At 46.1% G+C, this 26,709-nt stretch overlaps 1 protein-coding gene across 1 annotated transcript in view; it reads right to left on the bottom strand.

Annotated features, from left to right (window-relative positions):
- The window catches only part of TSNAXIP1 (translin associated factor X interacting protein 1), a 59,861-nt gene extending 33,740 nt beyond the window's left edge, over nucleotides 1–26,121 (bottom strand). Inside the window, exons 1-6 of the mRNA XM_044270634.1 lie at nucleotides 26,071–26,121; nucleotides 13,600–13,690; nucleotides 11,705–11,817; nucleotides 9,851–9,977; nucleotides 7,570–7,663; nucleotides 4,363–4,559 (exon numbers count right to left, since the gene is read on the bottom strand). Of these exons, the coding sequence (XP_044126569.1) occupies nucleotides 4,363–4,559; nucleotides 7,570–7,663; nucleotides 9,851–9,977; nucleotides 11,705–11,817; nucleotides 13,600–13,690; nucleotides 26,071–26,108 (660 nt within the window). The 5' untranslated portion in view covers nucleotides 26,109–26,121. The remainder of the gene's footprint in view (nucleotides 1–4,362; nucleotides 4,560–7,569; nucleotides 7,664–9,850; nucleotides 9,978–11,704; nucleotides 11,818–13,599; nucleotides 13,691–26,070) is intronic.
- Nucleotides 26,122–26,709: the final 588 nt, after the last annotated feature.

Below are 26,709 nucleotides of genomic sequence, written 5' to 3'. Positions count from 1 at the left end.
GTTTTGGGGTGTCATTTTACATATACCCATGCTGGGTGAGAGAAATATCTTGGCAAAAGACAACTTTTCCCATTTTTTTATACAAAGTTGGCATTTGACCAAGATATTTTCTCACCCAGCATGGGTATATGTAAAATGACACCCCAAAACACATTCCCCAACTTCTCCTGAGTACGGCGATACCAGATGTGTCACACTTTTTTGCTGCCAAGGTGGGCAAAGGGGCACATATTCCAAAGTGCACCTTTCGGATTTTGCAGGCCATTTTTTACACATTTTGATTGCAAAGTTCTTCTCACACATTTGGGCCCCTAAATTGCCAGGGCAGTATAACTACCCCACAAGTGACCCCATTTTGGAAAGAAGACACCCCAAGGTATTTCGTGAGGGGCATGGCGAGTTCCTAGAATTTTTTATTTTTTGTCGCAAGTTAGTGGAATATGAGACTTTGTAAGGAAAAAAGAAAAAAAAAGAAAAATCATCATTTTCCGCTAACTTGTGACAAAAAATAAAACATTCTAGGAACTCGCCGTGCCCCTCACGGAATACCTTGGGGTGTCTTCTTTCCAAAATGGGGTAACTTGTGGCGTAGTTATACTGCCCTGGCAATTTAGGGGCCCAAATGTGTGAGAAGAACTTTGCAATCAAAATGTGTAAAAAATGGCCGGTGAAATCCGAAAGGTGCACTTTGGAATATGTGCCCCTTTGCCCACCTTGGCTGCAAAAAAGTGTCACACATCTGGTATCGCCGTACTCGGGAGAAGTTGGGGAATGTGTTTTGGGGTGTCATTTTACATATACCCATGCTGGGTGAGAGAAATATCTTGGCAAAAGACAACTTTTCCCATTTTTTTATACAAAGTTGGCATTTGACCAAGATATTTTTCTCACCCAGCATGGGTATATGTAAAATGACACCCCAAAACACATTGCCCAACTTCTCCTGAGTACGGCGATACCAGATGTGTGACACTTTTTTGCAGCCTAGATGCGCAAAGGGGCCCAAATTCCTTTTAGGAGGGCATTTTTAGACATTTGGATCCCAGACTTCTTCTCACACTTTCAGGCCCCTAAAAAGCCAGGGCAGTATAAATACCCCACATGTGACCCCACTTTGGAAAGAAGACACCCCAAGGTATTCAATGAGGGGCCTGGCAAGTTCCTAGAATTTTTTTTTTTTTTGCATAAGTTAGCGGATATTGATTTTTTTTTGTTTTTTTCTCACAAAGTCTCACTTTCCGCTAACTTAGGACAAAAATTTCAATCTTTCATGGACTCAATACGCCCCTCACGGAATACCTTGGGGTGTCTTCTTTCCGAAATGGGGTCACATGTGGGGTATTTATACTGCCCTGGCTTTTTAGGGGCCCTAAAGCGTGAGAAGAAGTCTGGAATATAAATGTCTAAAAATGTTTACGCATTTGGATTCCGTGAGGGGTATGGTGCGTCCATGTGAGATTTTATTTTTTGACACAAGTTAGTGGAATATGAGACTTAGTAAGAAAAAACAAAAACAAAAACAAACAAAAAATTTCCGCTAACTTGTGCCCAAAAAAATGTCTGAATGGAGCCTTACCAGGGGGGGGGGTGATCAATGACAGGGGGGTGATCAATGACAGGGGGGTGATCACCCATATAGACTCCCGGATCACCCCCCTGTCATTGATCACCCCCCCTGTAAGGCTCCATTCAGACATCCGCATGATTTTTTACGGATCCATGGATACATGTATCGGATCCACAGAACGCATGCGGACGTCTGAATGGAGCCTTACAGGGGGGTTATCAATGACAGGGGGTGATCAGGGTAATCAGGGTGATCACCCCCCTGTCACTGATCACCCCCTCTGTAAGGCTCCATTCAGACATCCGCATGATTTTTTACGGATCCATGGATACATGTATCGGATCCACAAAACGCATGCGGACGTCTGAATGGAGCCTTACAGGGGGGTTATCAATGACAGGGGGTGATCAGGGTAATCACCCCCCTGTCACTGATCACCCCCCCTGTAAGGCTCCATTCAGACATCCGCATGATTTTTTACGGATCCATGGATACATGGATCGGATCCACAAAACGCATGCTGACGTCTGAATGGAGCCTTACAGGGGGGTTATCAATGACAGGGGGGTGATCAGGGAGTGTATATGGGTGATCACCCGCCTGTCATTGATCACCCCCTGTAAGGCTCCATTCAGACGTCCGCATGTATTTTGCGGATCCGATCCATGTATCCATGGATCCGTAAAAATCATGCGGACGTCTGAATGGAGCCTTACAGGGGAGTGATCAATGACAGGGGGGTGATCAATGACAGGGGGTGATCAGGGAGTGTATATGGGTGATCACCCGCCTGTCATTGATCACCCCCCTGTAAGGCTCCATTCAGACGTCCGTATGATTTTTTACGGATCCATGGATACATGGATCGGATCCACAAAACGCATGCGGACGTCTGAATGGAGCCTTACAGGGGGGTTATCAATGACAGGGGTGATCAGGGTAATCAGGGTGATCACCCCCCTGTCACTGATCACCCCCCCTGTAAGGCTCCATTCAGACATCCGCATGATTTTTTACGGATCCATGGATACATGGATCGGATCCACAAAACGCATGCGGACGTCTGAATGGAGCCTTACAGGGGGGTTATCAATGACAGGGGTGATCAGGGTAATCAGGGTGATCACCCCCCTGTCACTGATCACCCCCCCTGTAAGGCTCCATTCAGACATCCGCATGATTTTTTACGGATCCATGGATACATGGATCGGATCCACAAAACGCATGCGGACGTCTGAATGGAGCCTTACAGGGGGGTTATCAATGACAGGGGTGATCAGGGTAATCAGGGTGATCACCCCCCTGTCACTGATCACCCCCCCTGTAAGGCTCCATTCAGACATCCGCATGATTTTTTACGGATCCATGGATACATGGATCGGATCCACAAAACGCATGCTGACGTCTGAATGGAGCCTTACAGGGGGGTTATCAATGACAGGGGGGTGATCAGGGAGTGTATATGGGTGATCACCCGCCTGTCATTGATCACCCCCCTGTAAGGCTCCATTCAGACGTCCGTATGCTTTTTGCGGATCCGATCCATGTATCCGTGGATCCGTAAAAATCATACGGACGTCTGAACGGAGCCTGACAGGGGGGTGATCAATGACAGGGCGGTGATCAATGACAGGGGGGTGATCAGGGAGTTTATATGGGGTGATCATGGGTGATCAGGGGTTTATAAGGGGTTAATAAGTGACGGGGGGGTGTAGTGTAGTGTAGTGTGGTGTTTGGTGCGACTGTACTGACCTACCTGAGTCCTCTGGTGGTCGATCCTAACAAAAGGGACCACCAGAGGACCAGGTAGGAGGTATATTAGACGCTGTTATGAAAACAGCGTCTAATATACCTGTTAGGGGTTAAAAAATTCGGATCTCCAGCCTGCCAGCGAGCGATCGCCGCTGGCAGGCTGGAGATCCACTCGCTTACCTTCCGTTCCTGTGAGCGCGCGCGCCTGTGTGCGCGCGTTCACAGGAAATCTCGGCTCACGCGAGATGACGCCAATCGGCGTTAGCGTAGCCTGGGAGCGCCGCGGAGATGACGCCTTTCGGCGTTAGCTTAGCGGTAAGTGGTTAAATTGCCCATTGTGTTCCATCATATATAGCCATCATTGAGCACTTAATTTTCAATATAATAATAAAGTGCTGCCACCTAGTGGCCTGTATTGGTATATTAATCTAATAGACTCCGAAGCCTGCTTAAGGCTTTGGTCTATTAGATCAATGTAACAGGTGCCCCCCGATCTCAGCCGGGGAACACGGTCACAGGAGCGGAAGCGCGTAGCTTCCGCTTCCGGACTGATCAGATGCCATGGCCACATCTGAAAGAGAAAATGTATGCGATCAGCCTTATGGCTGATCGCATACATGTGCCGCGGGTCTCTGCTATTTAAAATAGCAGGAACCCGGCAGCTATGGCGCCCGCTGCACGTGCGAGCAGGCACCATGTTTAGAGACCGGACTTCCGCCATGCATGTACGGCGGAAGTCCTCAAGGGGGTTAATCCTCTTCTGGCTTTGGCAAAAAAAAACTGCAGCATAAAAATATGCTGTGCATGAAACCACCCTACAGGTAAATCCTCAGAAAATAGGTTTACTCTTTTCCAAAAACAGCGCCACTCTTGTCCACTGGCTGTGTACGGTACTGCAGCTCATCCCCATACAAGTGAATAGGAATGAGCTGCTATACCAGACACAGCTCAGGGTAAAGAGTGGTAAAGGGGGATATTTTCTTATCCTGGACATCCTTGAAATGTTTTATTACACTATAACAAGAAAAGAAAACTAAAATTACCTGAGCCTGTAAAGAGATTTTCTCTTCTTTCAACTTATCAATCACTTTCAAAAGATTGTGTTTTTCCATTTTCAGAGTTTTTACTTCGAGTCTTTCTTTTTCATAAATGTCTTGAATCTTCTTATCACAACGTTCAGATACGGAAACAAGCATGGTCCTTAGGGGTCCCAGGGCTCGGATCTGTTCTCTCTGGTGAGCTGTAAAACAGTTTATAAATGAAGAACCCAATTATCTCAAGCAACTCGGACAAATTCAGGTTCAGGCTGTCATCACTGCACTTCCAGTCCCCACATGTAAACTTCCTGCAGGAATAAGGTCACGTGTGCCACTGCAGCCAATGACTGGCCTCAGCGGTGACATGTCCCAAAGTAACGTGTCACTGCTAGGTCATGGTGAGCTTGGGGACACGTCACCTCTGAGGCCAGTCATTGGCTGCAGCACAGCATGTAACCCCATCCATACAGAAGGTATTCTTGTGGGGTTAATGATCGATCAATATCAGATTGGTGGGGGTCCGAAACCCAACACCCCCACCAATCAGCCACTGGAGCCAGACCTACAGCTAAGAATGGAGCCAAAAGCAAACTACTCCATTCTAAGGCCCCTTGCAGACGAGCGTGTCCGGATTAGGCAAACCCGCGTAAGTAGGTACACAATTGCAGTCAGTTTTGACTGAGATTGCGTTCTGTTGTTCAGTTTTTATCGCACGGGTGCAATACGTTTTGCACGAGCGTGATAAAAAACTGAATGTGGGTTCAAGGTTATGTAGATTGTATTATTTATCCTTATAACATGGGTATAAGGGAAAATAATAGCATTCTGAATACAAAATGCATAGTACAATAGCGCTAGAGGGGTTAAAAAAAAATAATAATAATAATTTAACTCACCTTAGTCCACTTGTTCGTGCAGCCAGCATCTCTTCTGTCTTCTTTTGTGAGGAATAGGACCTTTGATGACGTCACTACGCTCATCACATGGTCTGTCACATGATCCATCACCATAGTGCGTTACGTGAAAAATGCACAAAGAGGAGCATGCTGCGATTTTCACACAACGCACAAGTGATGCGTGAAAATCACCGCTCATGTGCACAGCCCCATAGAAATAAATGGGTCCGGATTCAGTGCGGGTGCAATGCGTTCACCTCACGCATCGCACCCGCGCGGAAATCTCGCCCGTGTGAAAGGGGCCTAAGGGTGGTGCCTGTACTGGGTTACCGCAGGTCAGCTCCCATTCAAGTGCTAAGGGCTGCATTTATGTAGCTAGACAGTTTCCATCAATGCCATAGACCAGGGATACCCAACCTGCGGCCCTCCAGCTGTTGCCAAACTACAACTCCCAGTGTGCCTAGACAGCCTACAGCTATTAGGGCATGCTGGGAATTGTAGTTTTGCAACAGTTGGATGGCCGCAGGTTGAGCATCCCTGACATAGACTTTAAAGAGGCCCTGTCACCGCTCCTGACATGCCTGTTTTAATAGCGTACACTCCCCCAACTGGTTACCTCCCCTCTGTACCCTTACTGCAGACTGCTAGCATTTAATTTGTAACTTCTAGTATAAATAATAAAGGAACGGCACAACATACAGACATAAGAACAGATGCTCCAGAATTGTTCTTACATGGGGAATGGATGAGGTTATTAAAACAGGCATGTCAGGAGAGGTGAGAGGTCCTCTTTAAAGGGGTTGCCCAGCTTTTATTAAGTGATGGTCTATCATCAGGATAGGCCATCACTAGCTGATCAGCAGGGTCCAACAACCTGCAACCCCACCGATCAGTTGTAGCTCTGGTGCCGGCAGCTGACGCTGGAACTACACAGCTCCATCAACTGTGTAGCTCATTACCAGGGTTACCAACCAGAATTTTTCTTTTTCTGGACAACTGATCCTAAAATCACAGACAGCCAACCACATTTTTATGGACAAATTGGGAAAATCTAAATTAATAATAAAGATTAGTGTTGAGCGAATCGAGCTTCGGATCCAAGATCCGACGAGGGAAATTCGTTATCACCGAAGTCTTACAGGACTTCATTAAATGACTTTGGACTTCGATTTTTAAAATTGGTTCAGAAGTCGGCTTCAGTACCGAGGTACCAGCCAGCACCAACGCCGACTTTGGATCCAAGTTTTAAAATTGTTTTCAAGTTTTAAAATCGAAGTCCAAAGTTAAACACCGAAGTCTCGCGCAAATTTCACCTCACCCGAGCCCATACATTTTAATGCTGTACGGAGACGGATCTCTGTACAGCATCAGAACAAAGTTTTGAACGAATTGACTAGGATTCGCTCAACACTAATAAAGGTAATAAGTAATCCATGTCTACAGCTCAACATCCTGATAAAAACCATCACTGTGAGCTGTCAAATGATGATAATTACCACTAAAATAATCTAGTCAAGAACCACCAGCCTCAAAAAAAAATCACGGATGCATCATTTTTTTTTTTATGGATACAGGAAAAAAAAGTCACCTATCTTTATGGACTGTCCAGAAATTTCTGGACTGCTGGTAACCCTGCTCGTTACTACAGTAATGTTCCCATTAAAGTCAATGGCAGCAGCGATGAGCTCTGTCCACTATACAGTTGAGGAAGGTTTGTACAGTAGTTCTGGCACCAACTTCAGGCAATAGAGCTACACCCGAACAGGATAGGGGATAACTATCAAATTGGTGGGGGTCCTTTCTATGGGAGTTCCAGAGATAGTGGAGCCCTGTACTCGTCAATCTCCGGAAATCCCATAAAAATGAAGTGAGCGTCCGTCACATGTGCAACCGGCTGCTTCAGTCATTAGGGGAGCATCAGGGGGTACAGGGCCTCCGTTCTCGTGATCGGTGGGGGTCCTAGTGGTAGGATCCCATCGATCTGATAGTTATCCCCTATCCTGTGGATAGGAAAAAACGTTTACCTATCGGAATACCCCTTTAAGTGATGGATTGTCAGAGAACCCTGAAAATGGGGTTTGGCTACCTAATCACATCGCTGCCTTCTTCTGGGACTCTTTTCTAAATATTAAACGATTTCTGCAAGAAAAAATAAGATAATCTCACAGAAAATATATTTTAATTCTGGACTAAAATAGACAAGGGCCTCTCAACAGAAGGGAATCGTGTTTTTTGGGTGTGTTTAAGTCTTTAAATAGCTTTTAAATAAAAATGTAGAATTTTAAATAAAAATTTAGTTTGGAATGATTATACTCACCAAGAGTGACTTCATACTCATTTTTAATGGCACAGAGCAACGGTTTGTAGGTCTTAAAATCCTCCATAAAATAATCAAAGACATCTCTGTAAGGCTAAGGAGAAACAGAAGGGGTGAGACGATTTCTTGTCCATGCCGCATCTACGGACCTTCACAGAGGGCACATATGGCATTGAAAAGTCAAATCTGTAGGACTGCGTCCAGGTGTATTTACAATACAGAGAGTTAAAGAGGACCTCTCACTGCTCCTGACATGTCTGGTTTAGTAACTACCTGCACCCCCCATGTAATAACAATTCTGGGGCATCTGTTCTTATGACTATGTTGTGCCATTCCTATATTATTCCTCCTAGATACTATGAATGAATTGCCAGCAGTCTGCAATGAAGGTCCAGATCTGCACCAAAAACCCACAGACTTAGGCCTCATGCACACAGCCGTTGTTTTGGCCTGCATCCGAGCCACAGTTTTGGCGGCTCGGATGCGGACCCATTCACTACAATGGGGCCGCAAAAGATGCGGACAGCACTCAGTGTGCTGTCCGCATCCGTTGCTCCGTTCCGTGGCCCCGCAAAAAAAATAGAACCTGTCCTATTATTGTCCGTTTTGCAGACAAGAATAGGCAGTTATATCAATGGCTGTCCGTGCCATTCCGCAAATTGTGGAGCGCACACAGACGCCATCCGTGTTTTGCGGATCCGCAATTTGCGGACCGCAAAACACACAACGGTCGTGTGCATGTAGCCTTACTAGGGAGCAGTTTTTTTCTACTTCTTATTCATTAGAATGGGAGATTCAGCTCTGATTCTGCCCCAAGAAAGGACATCTTGGGTGGATTCTTTTGCGACTGTCATATCGCAGTTGAAGCATGTCGCATTGTGACAGCATAGACTAGCATTAAAAAAATATGTGAGACAAAATGTCACGCAATACATGTTTTCGTGTAGCCCTAGCCTAAAAACCATAGATCACAGTCAAAAAGCCTTTTTGCATGGACCAATTATCCTATAAAAGTTCCGGTAGTTTCTGATAACTGGTCCATGTGGATGTGCCACTGAGCACCCGACAAACAGGCAAAACCGTCGTATGCCGGGTGACCTGATCGCTTGCCCTTGTTTGTCAGCAGCACATGGCTCTGAGTAAATAGGGATGTGCTGCTAACAATGAATCTGTATGAGAATGAATGATCGCACTAACGATCATTCTTTCCCTATACACAGGGGATAGGTTCTGCATGTAAATGAAGCTCACAAGAGCGGGCAAAGATCAGGAATGAAAGGTACATGTGCATCAGTCCATATAAATGAGCCCTAAGGCCCCTTTCACACGGGCGAGATTTCCGCGCGGGTGCGATGCGTGAGTTGAACGCATTGCACCCGCACTGAATCCTGACCCATTCATTTCTATGGGGCTGTTCACATGAGCAGTGATTTTCACGCATCACTTATGCGTTGCGTGAAAATCGCAGCATGTTCTATATTCAGCGTTTTTCACGTAACGCAGGCCCCATAGAAATGAATAGGGTTGCGTGAAAATCGCAAGCATCCGCAAGCAAGTGCGGATGCGGTGCGATTTCCACGCATGGGTTCTAGGTGACAGTCTATTCACTGTATTATTTTACCTTATAACATGGTTATAAGGGAAATTAATAGCATTCTGACTACAGAATGCTTAGTATAATAGTGCTGGAAGGGTTAAAAAAAAAAAAAAAAAGTTAACTCACCTTATCCCCATGATCGCCTAGTTCCCGGTCGGTCTGTTCTTTAGCTGTGGCTAAAGGACCTGTGGTGATGTCAGATCACATGCTCCATCACCATGGTGATGGACCATGTGATTGGAGCATGTGATCTGACATCACCAAAGGTCATTCAGCCCACAGCTAAAGAACAGACCGGGATCTACACGATCATGGGGATAAGGTGAGTTAACGTTTTTATTTTTTTAACCCTTCCAGCACTATTATACTAAGCATTCTGTATTCAGAATGCTATTATTTTCCCTTATAACCATGTTATAAGGGAAAATAATACAATCTTCAGAACATCAATCCCAAGCCCGAACTTCTGTGAAGAAGTTCGGGTTTGGGTACCAAACATGCACGATTTTTCTCACGCGAGTGCAAAACGCATTACAATGTTTTGCACTCGCGCGGAAAAATCGCGGGTGTTTCCGCAACGCACCCGCACATTTTTCCGCAACGCCCGTGTGAAACCAGCCGAAGGGTTTAACCAGCAATGTCAATGACAACCGCACTGACTCTGTAACCTGATGTGTAACTGACCTGTAACCTTAGTTCTTGAGAGATTACTTTGGCTGAATCCAGAGATTGTAGTTCTCTTCTCAAATAGGACTCAAGTTTTTCCAGATATCGTGGCTTGGACACAGTGCTGGCGTTTTCTTTGCCTGACCTGTTACATGGGACATAAGAATAATCCGAATTATGTACGGTTGACCTGTTACATGTGCGCTTGGCAGCTGAAGGCATCTGTGTTGGTCCCATGTTCATATGTGTCCGGATTGTGAGAAAAATGATGTTTTAATAGATGCAAATGAGCTTCTAGGAGCAACGGGGGCGTTACCATTACACCTAGAGGCTCCGTTTTCTCTGCAACTGGCACACCCTCTCCACTCTGATTGACAGGGCCAGGCATGATGACATTTTCACTGCCTGGTCCTTTCAATCAAAGTGCAGAGGGCGCGGCAGTTGCAGAGAGAGCAGAGCCTCTAAGTGTAACGGCAACTCCCCTGTTGCTCCTAGAGGCTCATTTGCATATATTAGAAGTTTAGAAAAGGAGAGGAGAGAAAACACCTAGCTGATAACTATAGAATAAGCATTTTTCTCTGATAAGATATATTACGAAGTTTCTTATATTCGCCTGTAGTATTCATTTATGCAAAGCTGTCTGAAAGTACAGTGACCATATAAACACTGATGTCTCCCGTTAGAAAAGGCCATCAATGTGGTGGGTGTCCAACCTGGGAGCTGCAGCAAAGGACCACAGAACATTCAGTCATTGTTTACAGAGACACAGCCATTCATCTGTACAGATGGCTGCGCCTCGGACTGCGGCTGAAAAAACTTAAGTCAGCACTTCCTAACAAAGTGAAATAAATGGGCAGGTGCAAATCTGCTGTGACTGCAATGAAAAGCAAACACAAAAGAAGCCGCATGACTGTGAGCGATATAAGCAAGCATTGAATATAAGCATTAATGTGAGGTCCTTAGTACACAATTTTATCAAGCCGTATGAGGAGCCCACCTGACACATAAGGTAAACTCATACAGATGGGGCCCTACACTGAACACACTCGCCTCTCTCTATGTATTGGAGCCTTAATGTCAGTCTCATAGGAATCAATAGAGAAGTAATTAACTTCCTGTCCTGTGTCAGTTGGAGAACGTTGGTGTTGGTCACATGACACAGCTGAGGATCAGAAGGGAGATTAAACTTCACTATAGTTTACATCATGTACCTTTGTAACAGGTCAGAGAATAAAACATTTTTATTTTCTTTAAAGGGGTTATCCCATCTCAGACAATAGGGGCATATCGCTAGGATATGCCCCCATTGTCTGATAGGTGCGGGTCCCACCTCTGGGACCCGTACCTACAAGGAGAACAGAGCGGAGAAACTTGAGGAGGGCGCACTGCGCATGCGCAGCCGCCCTTCATTCATTTCTTCGGAGCCGCCGAAAATAGCCGAGCCAGCCCCATAGAAATGAATAGGAGTGGTGGCTGCGCATGCGTAGTGCGCTTGCATCCACTTCAATGGGAGAGGCGCGGAGCTGCGCCTGGTGGTGGACGGACCCCGGGAAACCCGGGGTCCTTCAGCCACAACTCTCCCGGCTCTGTTCTCCTTGTAGGTGCAGGTCCCAGAGGTGGGACCCGCACCTATCAGACAATGGGGGCATATCCTAGCGATGTGCCCCCATTGTCTAAGATGGGATAACCCCTTTAAGCCCTGGAATACCCTAAGGCTGGGTTATCATGAGGTAGCTGGAGTCCGGACGCTAATGGGCGTACAAATTGGCAGGTTAACATTACCTTCAAATGTATGCGTCCTCTGGAAACCCGGCCTAATGCTCCATCAGAACAACCAGAGGGGGCATAATATGGACGAGCTATTCTACTAACCTGGTACAACGCAGATCTGACTCTGCACATGGTTTGTGCTTTTGGGTGATGGTCTGTCCTGCTCCATATGCCGGCCAGGTAGAAAGATTACCAATTGCTGAACTTACAAGACTCTATAAGAAAGTCCATTTAAAACCAAATCATAAATTTCATTATAAGAGTATTACTACAAAAAAAAAAAAGTTTATGCTGAATGTGCAGTGCTTTAAAGCGCACCTGTACTTTTAAATAACTTTTCTCCTGCGTACATGTCCGGATGATTTTGTTCATATACTGTATGTTATAGGGACATATTAAATAAAGGCCTCTGTCAGCAGATCTGTCCCTATGACACTGGCTGACCTGTTACATGTCCGCTTGGCAGCTGAAGGCATCTGTGTGGGTCCCATGTTCATATGTGCCCGCATTGCTGAGAAAAAGTATGTTTTAATATATGCAAATAAAGCTCTAGGAGCAACGGGGGCGTTACCGTTACTCCTAGAGGCTCTGCTCTCTTTGCAACTGCCGCTCCCTCTGCACTTTGATTGACAGGGTCAGGGCAGTGTAAACATCATCATGTCACGCCCTTGTCAATCAAAATGGAGAGGGCACAGAAGTTACAGAGAGATCTGAGCCTCTAGGTGTAACATCAACGCCCCCGTTGCTTCTAGAGCCTCATTTGCATATATTAAAACTTTATTGTTCTCAGCAATGTGGGCACATATGAACATGGGACCCACACAGATGCCTTCAGCTGCCCAGTGCACATGTAACAGGTCGGTAGCACATCCCTGTTTACAAAGGTCAATGTGCTACATGGAAGCTACAATCATCCCACAATAAAGTCTTTGCTCATATGTCAAATGATCCAAGGTAGCTTAAAGGGTTATTCCCATCAGACAATGGGGGCATATCGCTAGGATATGCCTCCATTGTTTGATAGGTGCGCTCCCATTCACTTGTATGTGGAAAGAGCTTGGCGGTGGCCGGACCATGGGAAAACCCACGGTCCTCCAGCCACCATTCTCCCCGCTCCGTTCTTGGCGTAGGTGCACCTATCAGACAATGGGAACATATCCAAGCGATATGCCCCCATTGTCTGTGATGGGAATACCCCTTTAAGGTTGGGACTACACGGCGACAGCAAGTTGCGGAAAACTTGTGTGACTTGTCTGTAACTGGTTGTCACAACTATTTTAGGCCTGGGATTTGGCTGTGAGAACACACTGGTGTATATATATATACGACTTACATTGAAGTCAATGGAGTAAGGCTACATAGCGACACTGGTAGCGCAACAGCTGTCACCTCCAGGATCCCAGGTACATTGTGGTATAGAGGTGGTCCCATAGAAATGAATGGGTTTGCAGTGCGAGTTGCACATGTGCCGTGACTGCAACTGCTGAATCGCAAAAAATCCAACACTGCTGCGATTCAGGGCTTGCAGTCCTGCCACAAATGAGACCCTCGCTTCGACCCCATTCATTTCTATGGGATCACCTTACACGGTGATGCCCCTGTGATCCTGCCCGCGACTAGTGCCAACATGAAGCCCTACCCTAAAAGTAGCGCATCACATGTGACACAAAATCCGGCAGAGTTGGATTTTATGCGACTGTCGCGTCGCAGCATGTCGTGTTTCGCACCGTAACACCATTGACATATATTATACAAAATGTCACTTGACACATGTCGCCGTCTAGTCGTAGCCCTACACAGGGCAATTAAAGGGAACAAACAGTTGTACTGATGTTAGCTTCCAATAACTGGCTCAGACCTTGGCCCAGGAAGACTGGCTGCAGCGGTAGCCGCTTACAGGTATGTCACTACTGCAGCCTGTAAACACCAGTGTCGGAGGTTATTTTAACACAGGGGAGATTTGCATCTCAGCCAGACAACCCCTTTAAGATACTTACTGTGTTAATCTTGGGTTGGACAACATAATATACATCAGATATTTCTCCTCCTTGATCACTTCTTAATGTGGGAATCGCAGGAAACTGCAATCTTTGAAAAATGAAAGAATGAATAAATATATGAATAGGTAAACTTGCATATAGCACAATCAAATCGTTCCCCAAGCTAGGAGGTAGAGGTGGGCCCGGTATGGATCAAATCAAGTTCACAGATCAAGGCGACATTAATTCCAGGACACAGTACATATGAAAAAAAACCGACATAGATAAACATACAAAAAAGTATAAAATACAAAAAGGTCCAATAAACATGACCTGAGTGACAGCCTGGTACAACTGAGGAGAGGACTCGCGAAGGCATTTAAAAAGCCAATGTCAGGAGTGGATGGTAAGGGGATGGGAAATATATGGCTAAACACAAATCCAGTCTTTGATCTAAGGCCAGAAATGGTTTCAGCAGGAAGGAGGAGTAGAAGTCCTTCCTTTACTGTATATCTCTCATTCCCTTTGTATCCACTTCTGGATTTAGCTAAAAAACTACATGGGTGTTTCCAGCCTCGAGGAAAGATTTTACTATTTTAAATTCACTCCTAGACTATAAAAACTGCATAATAAACTGCACCAAAAAGGCACAAAAGAATGCACCTTTAGATCCCGTTCACACAGGAATTTTGGCTGGCAGAATTTAGGGGTGCTGGCAGCCGTGCTAAAACTGCTTCCGGCTGTTTTCAATGAGAGGCAGCGACTGCACTCAGTGTGGCCTGGTTTATTGTCCATTCTTGGTGTGGTGTTCACGTGTAGCTTTTAGTGCAGTTTTTGAGGCAACGCCAGATCTCTCTTTTGTATCCACTGCTGTGATTGGCTAAAAATGCATAAAAAACTGCATCAAAACTACATGTGTGATTTCAGCCTCTCTCCAAAAAAAAGAGAGGGAGATATATGCTACTCACAAAATGTTAGGGATATTTGGCTTGTGGGTGAAATTTCAGGATGACCCAAAATGCACTCTAATCTTTACAGGTGAACTTAATGTAACCTTCTCCAAATTTTGAATGCACGTGTCCAACTGTTCAATGTTTCAGTACTTTTTGCACAACTTGCTGTTCTCTAACAAGGAGCTTAACCCAAAGTTCACAACAGATGAATACATTTCCTGGTTCAATTAGAATTGGTATTTAAACAGTCCTCCTCATCATGCTGTTCGCATTTTGACATCATGAGACCAAGATGACACCTAACAATTTATCAACAGCACCTTGTTATTGCGAGGCTTCAAGCAGGATGTTCTCAGACGGAACTGGCCACTGAGCTTAGAGCGTCAGAGTGTCATCAACAGGTTGAAACCTACAGGTTTCAACCTGTTGATGACCAGGGAGCATCTACGCCGGACCAGAGACCAGTAGGCCTCAGTGCTGTTCACTGATAAAAGTCAATTCACGCTGAGCAGAAATGATGGCCACCAATGATGTTGGAGACGTCAAGGAGAGCGCTATGCATCAGCCATTGCTTTCACCAGACGAGCCTTTGGTGGTGGTGGTGTTAAGGCTAGGTTCACACCTGAGCGTATCCGATAAGCGCTTTTTACAGGCGTTTTTATTGGGCGTTTTTGAGGCGTATTTTGGGGCGTTTTTGGAAACGTTTGTGTGATTAACCACAGAGGCATCCAATGAAAAACTGCCACAATACGAGCGACAATACGCCCAAAAGAAGCTCCTGTACTTCTTGGGGCGTAGGGCATTTTACAGCGCGTTCGTACACATTTGCATTACAATGTATGGGAGAGGTGGAAGATTGATTATTGGGGTAAATAATACTGACCGAAACAACTTTTTCTTTTTTTGTAATTCCCCCCGCCCAGTTTATGACCAAAATAAAATGATATAAAAATCCTGCAAGAAAATTATGTTTGCAAGTATGTTTAACCTCTTCCCAACATCTGCTGTACATGTGTCAGATGTTGGGTCATGAAAGATGATGCCCGCTCAGGCGCTGGGCACATGTCATAGCCGCCGGGTGCCTGCTGTCTTACACAGCAGACACCTACTCGTAGAGTCCGCGATTGGAGACAATTCCGATCACAGACTTTTAACTCCTCAGATGTCATGGTCAATTGTATCCATGGCATTTGAGCAGTCATTTACTAGGAATGTACTGTTCCCAGTGACTGAGCTCATCCCTCCCACGACAAGATCTCTGGAGATCTTCAGTTATTATAGCAGCCTGAGTGTCACGGATGTACCGAGACATACGGACATTCCAGCGACAGGTGGCCGGAGATCTGTGAGACTGGCAACACGTGGTTTGATCGGACGTGTTTTTCTTTTGGATCAAATGACGGGAATGTGTTGTTTCTGGTGCTTGCCTTCTTTGCCCAGGTGTGGCTATTGTGGTCATTTTACCTTCTCTATTTATTTTTGTTTCTCCCACTAAGCTATGCGGTTTATAGCTTCTGTTGGACTTGTGGTTAGCTTGTGTTTGGTTCTCGGCTGAGTTCCTGGTGCTACCAAAGCTTCACTGAAGATAAGTGTTTCCTTTCTCTTTTGTATTTTGTTTATATATCATATGAAATCCGGCAGCACTCACTTTAGAGGTTATCAGGTGCAAGCGTCTCGCCTTTGACCATAGGCTTGTATATTCAAGGAAAAAATCAACGCAGTGTCTTTATTCACACATGTGACACAAAAATAGGCAACGTTTCAATCCCCTTCCGGGATCCTTTTCAAGCCAATTGGCACTTGGCTTGAGAAGGATTGGCACTTGGCTTGAGAAGGATCCCGGAAGGGGATTGAAACGTTGCCTATTTTTGTGTCACGTGTGAATAAAGACACTGCGTTTTTTTTTTTTACAAGAAGAGTGCTGCGTTGATTTTTCCTTGAAGATATATATACACATGTGTGTGTTGCCTTTCCCTGGTGTTTCTCATTAGGCTTGAGGGAGACTCCTGTTCGTCCTTCCCTTTGGAGGAACAGGTAGACTCAGTCCTGATATTAGTTCCAGGGTTCTATAGGGTGAGATAGGATTCTAAGTATCTGGTGTATGAACTTGCCTACCTTTGGGGCCTGTTCATACTGGTAGTCTGTCAGTTAGGGTTTTCTCTAGGGGGTGTCCATCTTTCTTCCCTAGTTTCCAGGCCTTATTCCGGTATCCCCTTTCCCTCCTATGCTCGGTTTGGTGTTTTCCTCCCACACACGAGCGTGACACTGAGGCCTTGTGAAGACTCCCAGGTGCCATAGTTAGGCCTTATTCGCACAGTCAGTGTTTGGTCAGTGATTTTCATCAGTGATTTTGAGCCAAAACCAAGTGCGGGTCCAAAACACAGAACAGGTGCAGATCTTTCCCTTCTACCTTATGTCTATGGAGGCTCCAATCCTGGTTTTGGCTCACAATCACTAATGGAAATCACTGACCAAACACTGACTGTGTGAATGAAGCCTTAAGGGGCCACTCAGCACTCAGACCCCCACCGATCAAAACCTTTGATATGCTGCTATGACATATCAAAAATCAATTACAAGTAGTTAATGTGGCGCACAGGCGTAACTAATAACCAGTAGAGGTGCACTCAGTAAAGCGGACTCACCCTGTCCACTCCGAAATAGAAACTGAGTATATCTAAAAGGAACTGGGCGCTCTCAGGATATCTGAACCATACGGAAATGTATTTACACATATTAAAATATATAGTACAATGGCGCAATAAATAAAATATAAATATATAAATCAATAACAATTAATAGAATAGTGGCATATATACAACCTAAGATGTACAACTAGTGGTTATACCCTGAAGCAGTGATCAATCAAAGAATCAGCATAAAAAGGACTAATGTAGGTGCACTGTATAAATGGAAGGTCGATATCACAGTCTATTAGACTCGCATCAACTAAAGTGGATGGTGTTCATAAATTCCATTGCGAAATAGTTCCGAAGACAAACAGTAGCAACAATATTAGCAATGTCTTGAAATATGCCCAATACGATATATTGGTAAATGGAGATCGAATGTTCCTTTTCACACAACCCTATTCACTTCTATGGGGCCTGCGTTACGTGAAAAATGCAGAATATAGAGCATGATGCGATTTTCACTCAACGCACAAGTGATGCGTGAAAATCACCGCTCATGTGAACAGCCCCATAGAAATGAATGGGTCGGTATTCAGTGCGGGTGCAATGCGTTCACCTCACGCATCGCATCCGCGCGGAAATCTCGCCCGTGTGAAAGGGGCCTTAGAGTAATGAATGTGGAGATCTCTGGATCCATGTGAGGTACAGGGCTGGTTCTAGCTTTGTTAGAAAGAGATGGTCATGTACTGTATGATGTCTGAGTTTCAGTTTTGACATTAATCACGGGATAACCCCTTTAAAAAAGAAAAGTATTTCTCTCGTATGGAGAACAGCGTAACAAAAAAATCAAAAAAAAATCAAACTGAATTGCCATTTTTTTGTTGCTTTATTTTCCCCCCAAAAAGTCATAATAAAAGTGATCAAACTAACCCAAAATGGTATCAATTCAAACTACAGATCACCCCGTACATCTACATAGATGGAAATATAAAAAACATAGGGGTGTCAGAATATGGTAGAGCAATGGAGAGAAAAAAATAAAATAAATGGCTGCATCATGAAAGGATTAAAAAAACTTTCAAATGCTGCCTTCCAAAATATTGCTTCTGCACCCCCAGTTATGACAGGGTTAATCCTTCTAGAGTTGCTGTTTGGCTGGCACATTACAATATAATACCCCCATGTTATATCTCGGCAGTAGGTCGCCGGTTCCCTCCGCACAGTCCTTCCTCTCACTCGGCCATTACTTACACTGATTTCGCTGTTATTTTTCCCCCTACATTAGGAAGTTGAAATGTAGAAATCCGTCCCCCCCCCCCCCCCCCCCCCCAATGTCTCCTTTCCACTGACAGATGGATTGTAGGTCACTGACGGATTATTCAAGATTATATCTACAAAGAATAGGCCAGGCTTAAGTCCTCCCAACGCAGTACACGTTTTCAGTGAAACTGAAAATAACGTTTATTGTAGTAAAATGTCCTTCGTCCTTCAGCGTCGCTAATTTATAACCTAAGCGCAAGGATGCGAGAGTGACGGTAATGAGGATAACGGTCTAATCGTCCGTGCATCATTTACTAATGAAAGGGTTAATCCCTAAAGCGATGGTATCAGTGTCATCAGTGAGGGTCCGACCTCTGGGACCCCTACGGATCTTGAGAATGAGGCTTCCTGCGCATTTTTTGCAGTTCGAATGTAGACTCATTCATTTCTATGAGGCACACAGATGTCATACGCATCCGCGCAGCAAATTATAGAACATGTCCTATTCTTGCCCTTTTTGCGGACAACAGGCATTTCTACAATGAGGCCTGCCAAACGTGCGGGATGCACAAGGGCTGCATCCGTATTTCGCGGATCCGTGATTTGCAGACCGAAAAAGGGATACGGTGGTGTGCAGGAGTGCTAGCTTACGCCTCATGCACATGACTATATGTATTTTGCGGTCCGAAAAACGCAGATCTGCAAAATATGAAAGACGTCCGTGTGAGATCCCTGTTGCATCCATTTTATTTTTTTAATTTTTTTTTGCGGACCCTTTGACTTCAATGGAGTTACAGCATGGATGAAACACGTAGCTTTTGCGTTTTATCCATGAAGAATCCGTGGTTGGTCTGTGTGTCCGTTTTTTGCCCTCCGTGTGTCATCCATATACCACGGACACTGCTCATCTGACAATCAATATCCAGAGCATCTCCTACCAGTGGTCCGTGAAAACCACTGACAGAACACATAAGCCATCCGAGTTGTCCAAATATTTTTTCACGGACCCTTAAACCTCATGCAGACATCCGTGGAACACGGTCCGTGAGATACCGCACGGCGTCATTAGTTGCCATGACGCTGTGTGCTTCGTGCCGTCGCTGCTGTACAGTAATACACTCGTATAGATCATACAAGTGTATTACTATACTGTGGCGGCGGCACAATGCGCGCGGCGTCATAGCTACCAATGACGCCGTGCGCTCCTGCAACGCCAGTCCGGTATCTCACGGACCGTGTTCCACGGACGTCTGAATAAGGCTTTAGACTTTAATGGGCGTGTTTGGTCTGCATCATGGACTAACGTAGTGCACGTCTCTGTGATATTTCCACTGTCACCACCGATGTGTGAACAATCAATATACAGTATCTCAGAAAACTAAATACACCCCTCACATTTTTGTAAATATTTTATTCTATCTTTTAATTTGACAAGACTTGAAGATCTGACCCTGTGATACAATGTACAGTAGTCAGTGTACGGCTTGTATGACAGTGTATACATGGTGTGCCCTCAAAATAACTACTCAACACACAGCCACTGATGTCTAAACAGAGGGCAAGAAAAGTGAGTACACCCCTAAGTGAAAATGGCCAAATTGTGCCCATTTAGCCATTTTCCCTTCCCGGTGATGTGTGACTGCAAGGTCTCAGGTGTGAATGGGGACAAGGTGTGTCAAATTTGGAGTTATGTCTCTCACATTCTCTCTTACTGGTCACTGGAAGTTCAACATGGCTCCTCAGGGTAAAGAACTCTCTGAGGATCTGAAAAAAAAAAAGATGGTTTCTCTACATAAAGATGGCCTAGGCCTGTGATGGCTAACCTCCGGCACTCCAGCTGTGGTGAAACTACGACTCCCAAGATGTGCACTTGCTTGGCTGTTCTCAGAACCCCATAGAAATGAATGGAGCATGCTGAGAGTCGTAATTTCACCACAGCTGGAGCGCCGGAGGTTAGCCATCACTGGTAGGCTATGAGAAGATTGCCAACACCCTAAAACTGATGGTGTCCAAGACCGTACAGCGGTTTAACAAGACAGGTTACAATCAGAAAAGGCCAAAGAAGTTGAGTGCACGTGCTCAGTGTCATATCCAGAGGTTGTCTTTTCAAAATAGACGTATGAGTGCGGCCAGCATTGCTGCAGAGGTTAAAGCGGTGGTGGGGGGTCCGCCTGTCTGTGCTCAGACCAGACGCAGCACACTGCATCCAATTGGTCTGCCTGGCTGTCGTCCCAGAAGGAGGCCTCTTCTGAAGATGATGCACAAGAAAACCCGTAAACAGTCTGCTGAAGACAAGCAGCCTAAGGACATGGATTACCAGAACCATGTCCTGTGGTCTGATGAGACCATTATAAACTTATTTGGTTCAGATGGTGTCAAGTGTGTGTGGCGGCAATCATGTGAGGAGTACAAGGACAAGTGTGTCTTGTCTACAGTCAAGCATGGTGGTGGAAGTGTCATGGTTTGGGGCTGTATGAGTGCTGCCGGCTGTGAGGAGCTACAGTTCATTGAGGGAACCATAATGCCAACATGTACTGTGACATACTGAAGCAGAGCATCATTCCCTCCCTTCGGAAACTGGTCCACAGGGCAGTATTCCAACATGATAACCCCAAACACCTCCAGGACGACCACTGCCTTGCTAAAAAAAAAAACTAAGGGTAAAGGTGCTGGACTGACCAAGAATGTCTCCAGACCTAAACCCTACTGAGCATCTGTGGGGCCTCCTCAAACGGAAGGTGGAGGAGCGCAAGGTCTCTAACATCCACCAGCTCCGTGATGTAAGAGGATTCCAGTGGCAACCTGTGAAGCTCTAGTGAACTCCATGCCCAGTGCTGGAAAATAATGGTGACCACACAAAATATTGGCACTTTGGGCACAATTTGGTCATTTTCACTTAGGGGTGTACTTACTTTTGTTCACGCTATTTAGACATTTATGGAGTTATTTTGAGGGAACTTAAAACTGTTATACAAGCCTGTACACTGACTACTTTACATTGTATCAGAGTGTCAGATCTTCAAGTGTTGTCCCATGAAAAGGTAGAATAAAATATTTACAAAAATGTGAGCGGTGTACTCACTTTTGTGAGATACTGTATATGACACCCCAACTCCTTGTACACATGTTGGCAGCACGGCACAATACTACTACATGTGAACCAGTGAGCTCCCTCTAGTGGTAGCTAGTATGAGATCATTTATTTAAAGAGGACCCAACACCTGTCTTGACTAGGGATCGACCTATTATCGGTTTTACCGATATTCAGGATTTTGATCGGTATCGGCATCTATTTTGCCGATATTCCGATAGCTTATGGGGAACAAGGATCTCGCTGCTCTCAGCGCTCTCCGTGTTCCCCTTAGCAGCACAGGGGAGAAGGAAGCAGTGTCTCCCTCCCCCTGTGCTGCTGCTGCCGCCAATAAGAGGAGGGAGGACAAGAGAAGGGGAGGGGCTGTGGCCACTGCGCCACCAATGAAGAGAAATCTCTCATTCATTCAAATTGAACAGGAGGCGGGAGCTGCAGAATCACATAGCCGGCTCCCGACCTCTATGAGCTGTAGCTGCGATCTGCGGTAGTTAACCCCTCAGGTGCCGCGGATCGCAGCTACCGCTCATAGAGGTCGGGAGCCGGCTATGTGATTCAGCACCCAGCTCCCGCCTCCTGTTCAATTTGAATAAATGAGAGATTTATCATCATTGGTAGCGCAGTGCACCCCCCCCCCCAAGCCCCCTAGTATTAATCATTGGTGGCGCATTGCGCCCCCCACCCTCACATTAAAAACATTGGTGCGCAGTGCGCCCCCCCCCCCCACCCAAGCCCTCCCCCCCAGTATTAATCATTGGTGGCAGTGGCCACAGGATCCCCTCTCCCCTCCTCCTCCTGGAGCTCCGATCGGTTACCATGGAGCTCATGGGTGTTACCAGTTTTGGGGGGTGAGCACAGTCTGACACTGGCAGCAGTGATTGGACACTGTCAGACTTCTCAGGGACCCCCCCCCCCCCCTAAGCTGGTGCCAACCCGATGGACCTTTATTGTAAATCATTCATGTATTCCTACTAGAAATAATAGAGAAATGTCACATAAAATTATGTGAATAGATGCTCCAAAATCGTTATTACAGGGGGAATACAAGTAGTTACTAAAACAGACATGTCGGGAGAGGTGAGAGGTCCTCTTTAATTACAGGTCAATTGGCTTCCTAGAAATCTGTCCTATGTCAGCCTCATGGGGGACCGAGCTGAGGGCCAGGTCTTCGTTACTGCTTTGCATATGCAGAGAATTTGTAGCGTTTTAGAATAAAGGGAGCTCTGACGCCTATAAAAATTTACGAAAAAAATTCATCATAATTAATAAATCCCCTTGGAGATCCATGACATATATATATACACACCATGGATTGCCTTGCCGGAGGCTACATGACGTACTCTCACATCTGGAGGATTGCATGGGCTGTAATCAACGGTGGTGAATGGCCGAGGTCGGCTTTAGCCCTTTAGTTGCTGCTGTCAATACTGACTGAGAAATCTAAGGAGTCTGATAAAGGGAGGGCTCCTTCCACCCATCGCCGCCCCATGACACGATCACAATGGCAGCTTGGCACCTAACAAGAGCCTCAGGTCAGGCGATACGCTGACTGGCAATGAAGCTTTGGAATACTAAGCATTCAACTGGTGGTAGCTTAGGATCCTTTCACACCGCTTTCCCCCTGCGTGTCTTCCATAGGCACCGGAAAAGCTCCCACCACATATGTTAAATGTAACATCAGGCAACATCCCAGGATTCCATCAGTTAATCCTCAAGACAAAAACCTTGGATGGACACCTGTCTATAGAAAAGCTGAGTGACAACCGCTGCGGCCACCATTACAGCTCCCGACACCTGACTAGTCATCTGGCCGAAGGTGGCACTGATTGACGTGCCTGGAATCTGGTGCCAGCTCTCTCGGGAAGAAAGGCATGACTACAGTCCAAATGGTGCAAGCCTAGAATGCGGTTATACAGCAGCTTGGTGGTGATTTAGAGTAGGTTCTAGGCACTTTGGATGCTTCAACTGAAGTCAATTCGCAAAAAACGTAGTTTTAATACTGTACGAAGCGAGCGCTCCATACAGTATTAGAATGTATTGGCTCCGATGAGCTGTACAGTACTAGAATGTATTGGCTCCGATGAGCCGAAGTTATTACTTCGCGAAGTCTCGCGAGACTTCGTGTAATAACTTCGGAAATTAATTTGTAAAAAACCTTTGTATCGAACTCGGGTTTGGTTCCAAGTGTTACCATGGAATCGAACCTGAGTTCGATACAAAGGTTTTTTACAGTAGAAATAATTTTTCAAAGTTATTACACAAAGTTTCGCGAGACTTTGCGAAGTAATAACTTCGGCTCATCGTAGCCAATACATTCTAATACTTTACGAAGCGCTCGCTCTGTACAGTATTATAACAAAGTTTTATGCAAATCGACTTCTGATGAAGCATCCGAAGTCGATTCGCTCATCCCTAGTAGGTTCACATCTCCACTATGGTAATTTGGTAGCTTGTTCCGGCAGAGGAGCAGACCACTGGAGTTACTGAATCTGGCATAGCCGCAAACCACCGATTCCCCATTGACTATAATGGAATCCCAACCGGAACAGTCTACCAGATATCCTTATCGGTGATGTGAATGTAGCCTTATTCCCATCTCAGACAATGGGGGCATATCGCTAAAATATGCCCCCATTGTCTGATAGTTGTGGGTCCCAGAGGTGAGACCCGCACCTATTATGTAAATGCAGACGAAAACTAAGCCGGCAAAGCGGTAGCCAGCAGTGCTTTGTCAGACCACCACCAAGCGTTCCTACTGGCCTGCCGAAAACTGCTGAGCGCTGACGCGCTCTGCTATTTTCGGAAGCCCCATATAAATTAATGGGAGCACACCACGCTTGCGCAACCACCTCAGCGGCCCCATATGAATGAATAGGAGGGCGGCCCCGCATGCGCGGTGCGCCCTTTGGCACTTTCCGAGCTCCGTTCTAAGTACAAGTTCCGGTCCAAGAGGTGGGACCCGCACCTATCAGACATTGGGGGCACATCCTACCAATATTGCCCCAATGTCCAAGATGGGAATAACCCTTTAAGGCTACTTTCACACTTGCGTTCGAACGCATCCGTACTGCCCCAATAATTTCTGAGTGGATGCGGATCCGCTCAGAATGCATCAGTCTGGCACCGTTTGGCCTCCGCTCCGCTCAGCAGGCGGACACCCGAACGCTGCTTGCAGCGTTCGGGTGTCCGCCTGGCCGTGCGGAGGCAAATGGATCCGTCCAGAGTTACAATGGAAGTCAATGGGGACGGATCCGTTTGACGTTGACACACTGTGGCTCAATTTTCAAACGGATCCGTCCCCCATTGACTTTCAATGTAAAGTCTGAACGGATCCGTCTGAGCAACTTTCACACTTAGAGTTTTTTCTGAAATATAATGCAGACGGATACGTTCTGAACGGATCCCATCGTCTGCATTATAGGAGCGGATCTGTCTGTGCAGATACCAGACGGATCCGCTCCGAACGCAGGTGTGAAAGTAGCCTAAGCCATATTCTTATCAGTTTGATAAGCATTGAGCTATAATGAATGTTTATGAGGTCAGGAGATCAGAGATAAGAGATACACATGAGCCATCATGACAGATGACAGAATTCAAAGAAACAAAAAGTGAGACTGATTTTTAACCCCTGTTTGTCAGAAATGGTTGAACATTTTTAGTAAAGACCAATGATTTTTAGCGGTGGTCTGACTGTTGGGACTTTGCCGCTGCATCCATGAATAGATATGCTCGCCTATCTCCGGGCCCAAAGGACTGAATGAAATGGCACCCCGCATACTACAAACAGGGGAACACAGGGCCCCCATTCTCATGATCGGCAGGGGCCCCAGAGGTCAGACGACTGCCAATCAGACACATCCTCTATAGACAGGGGGATAAGTTGTAATGGGACATCCCCTTTAGGCCTCATGCACATGAACGTATTTTTATTCTGTGGAGAGTGAAAAAACGGACACAAAATGGATGCAACACGTGTTTGGCCGGCGTCATGGACCAAAGTAGTGCACGTCTCCGTGATTTTTTCACTGACCTATGGTCAGTACAAAAATACTGACATGTGAACAGACACAATAAAATAAATGGGTACGTGTGATATCCGCGGACAGCACGCCTGTGAAAAATGGTAATGTGAACGAGGCCTAAGGGAGTTTATGGCGCAGCTGTTTCTACGGCTCCCATAGTCTTCAGTGCAGAGGGCCTTGCACATGTACATGTCTCCTACATATTATAATATGGGGGGGGGGGGGGCTCCAATATTTGGCCTAGGGGCCGCACAACCTTGTCACTATAGATCTGGGGTGATGGCAGCAGTCCCATGAGGGGAAACACAAGTGCCACATGATGCACAGAAGAATAGTAAACGTATAAAAATAGTAATAAAATAGTAAAAACTGATAAACAATAATAAAACATATGATACAATTAGTAATATATAAAGACAGTAAGCATCTGAATACAGGGCAGCCCCAATGTCGCGCCCCCTCCACACAGACCCAGGTGACCCCAGAGGCGGGACCGGACCCGCCACAGCCGTTCACACACATGCAGCCGGTACCTGGCCCGCGGCAGCACCGTCACCCCGCCAGGCTCCATGGCTCCACCGTGCAGGCAGCTCCGGAGAGTGTACCGCCTGTTACCTGGCAACCGGGGACGCGCTCAGTGGGCGGAGCCTGGGACTGCAGCTAGGAGCACGTGGTGGGCGGGGCTGTGTCCTCACCCCTGTCGCAGGTGAACCGCACCGACCTGTAGCGCCAGGGAAACTGTTCAGACCTATGCCGTTACCGCACTGCCAGCCTAATGCCCCCATAACAGTGACAACTACAATGTCCCCTTGATAGTGACACCCATTCATGACTCCAGTGATGACAGCAGGGGCTGGTGTTTGTAGGACTTTGTCCACCCCTGGCAGATTTTCACAGTGTCACATGTGCAGATTTTAGATCTATAGGACCTGCATTTCTGCTGTGGACTTTTTGCAATTCCTAGGGTCGGGGTGTCCCAGCGCCTCCAGTGTTGTGGTCGCAGACTATCCAACTATCACCATTCTCAGGTCAGAGATATCAGGCCTCAGACCAAAAGAAGGGGAGCATGCTGCAGAGGTGGGGGGCACTATGACTACAAGGGGGCTCTATGAGTACTATGGACAATACAGGGGGTGCTATCAGTTCTGAAGGCATTATACCTACTGGGGGTA

This window comes from Bufo gargarizans, chromosome 10, assembly GCF_014858855.1.
Source record: "Bufo gargarizans isolate SCDJY-AF-19 chromosome 10, ASM1485885v1, whole genome shotgun sequence".
Lineage (NCBI taxonomy): Eukaryota > Metazoa > Chordata > Amphibia > Anura > Bufonidae > Bufo > Bufo gargarizans.
The sequence above is the reverse complement of the archived record's forward strand: the minus strand, read 5'-3'. Positions and strand labels throughout refer to the sequence as shown.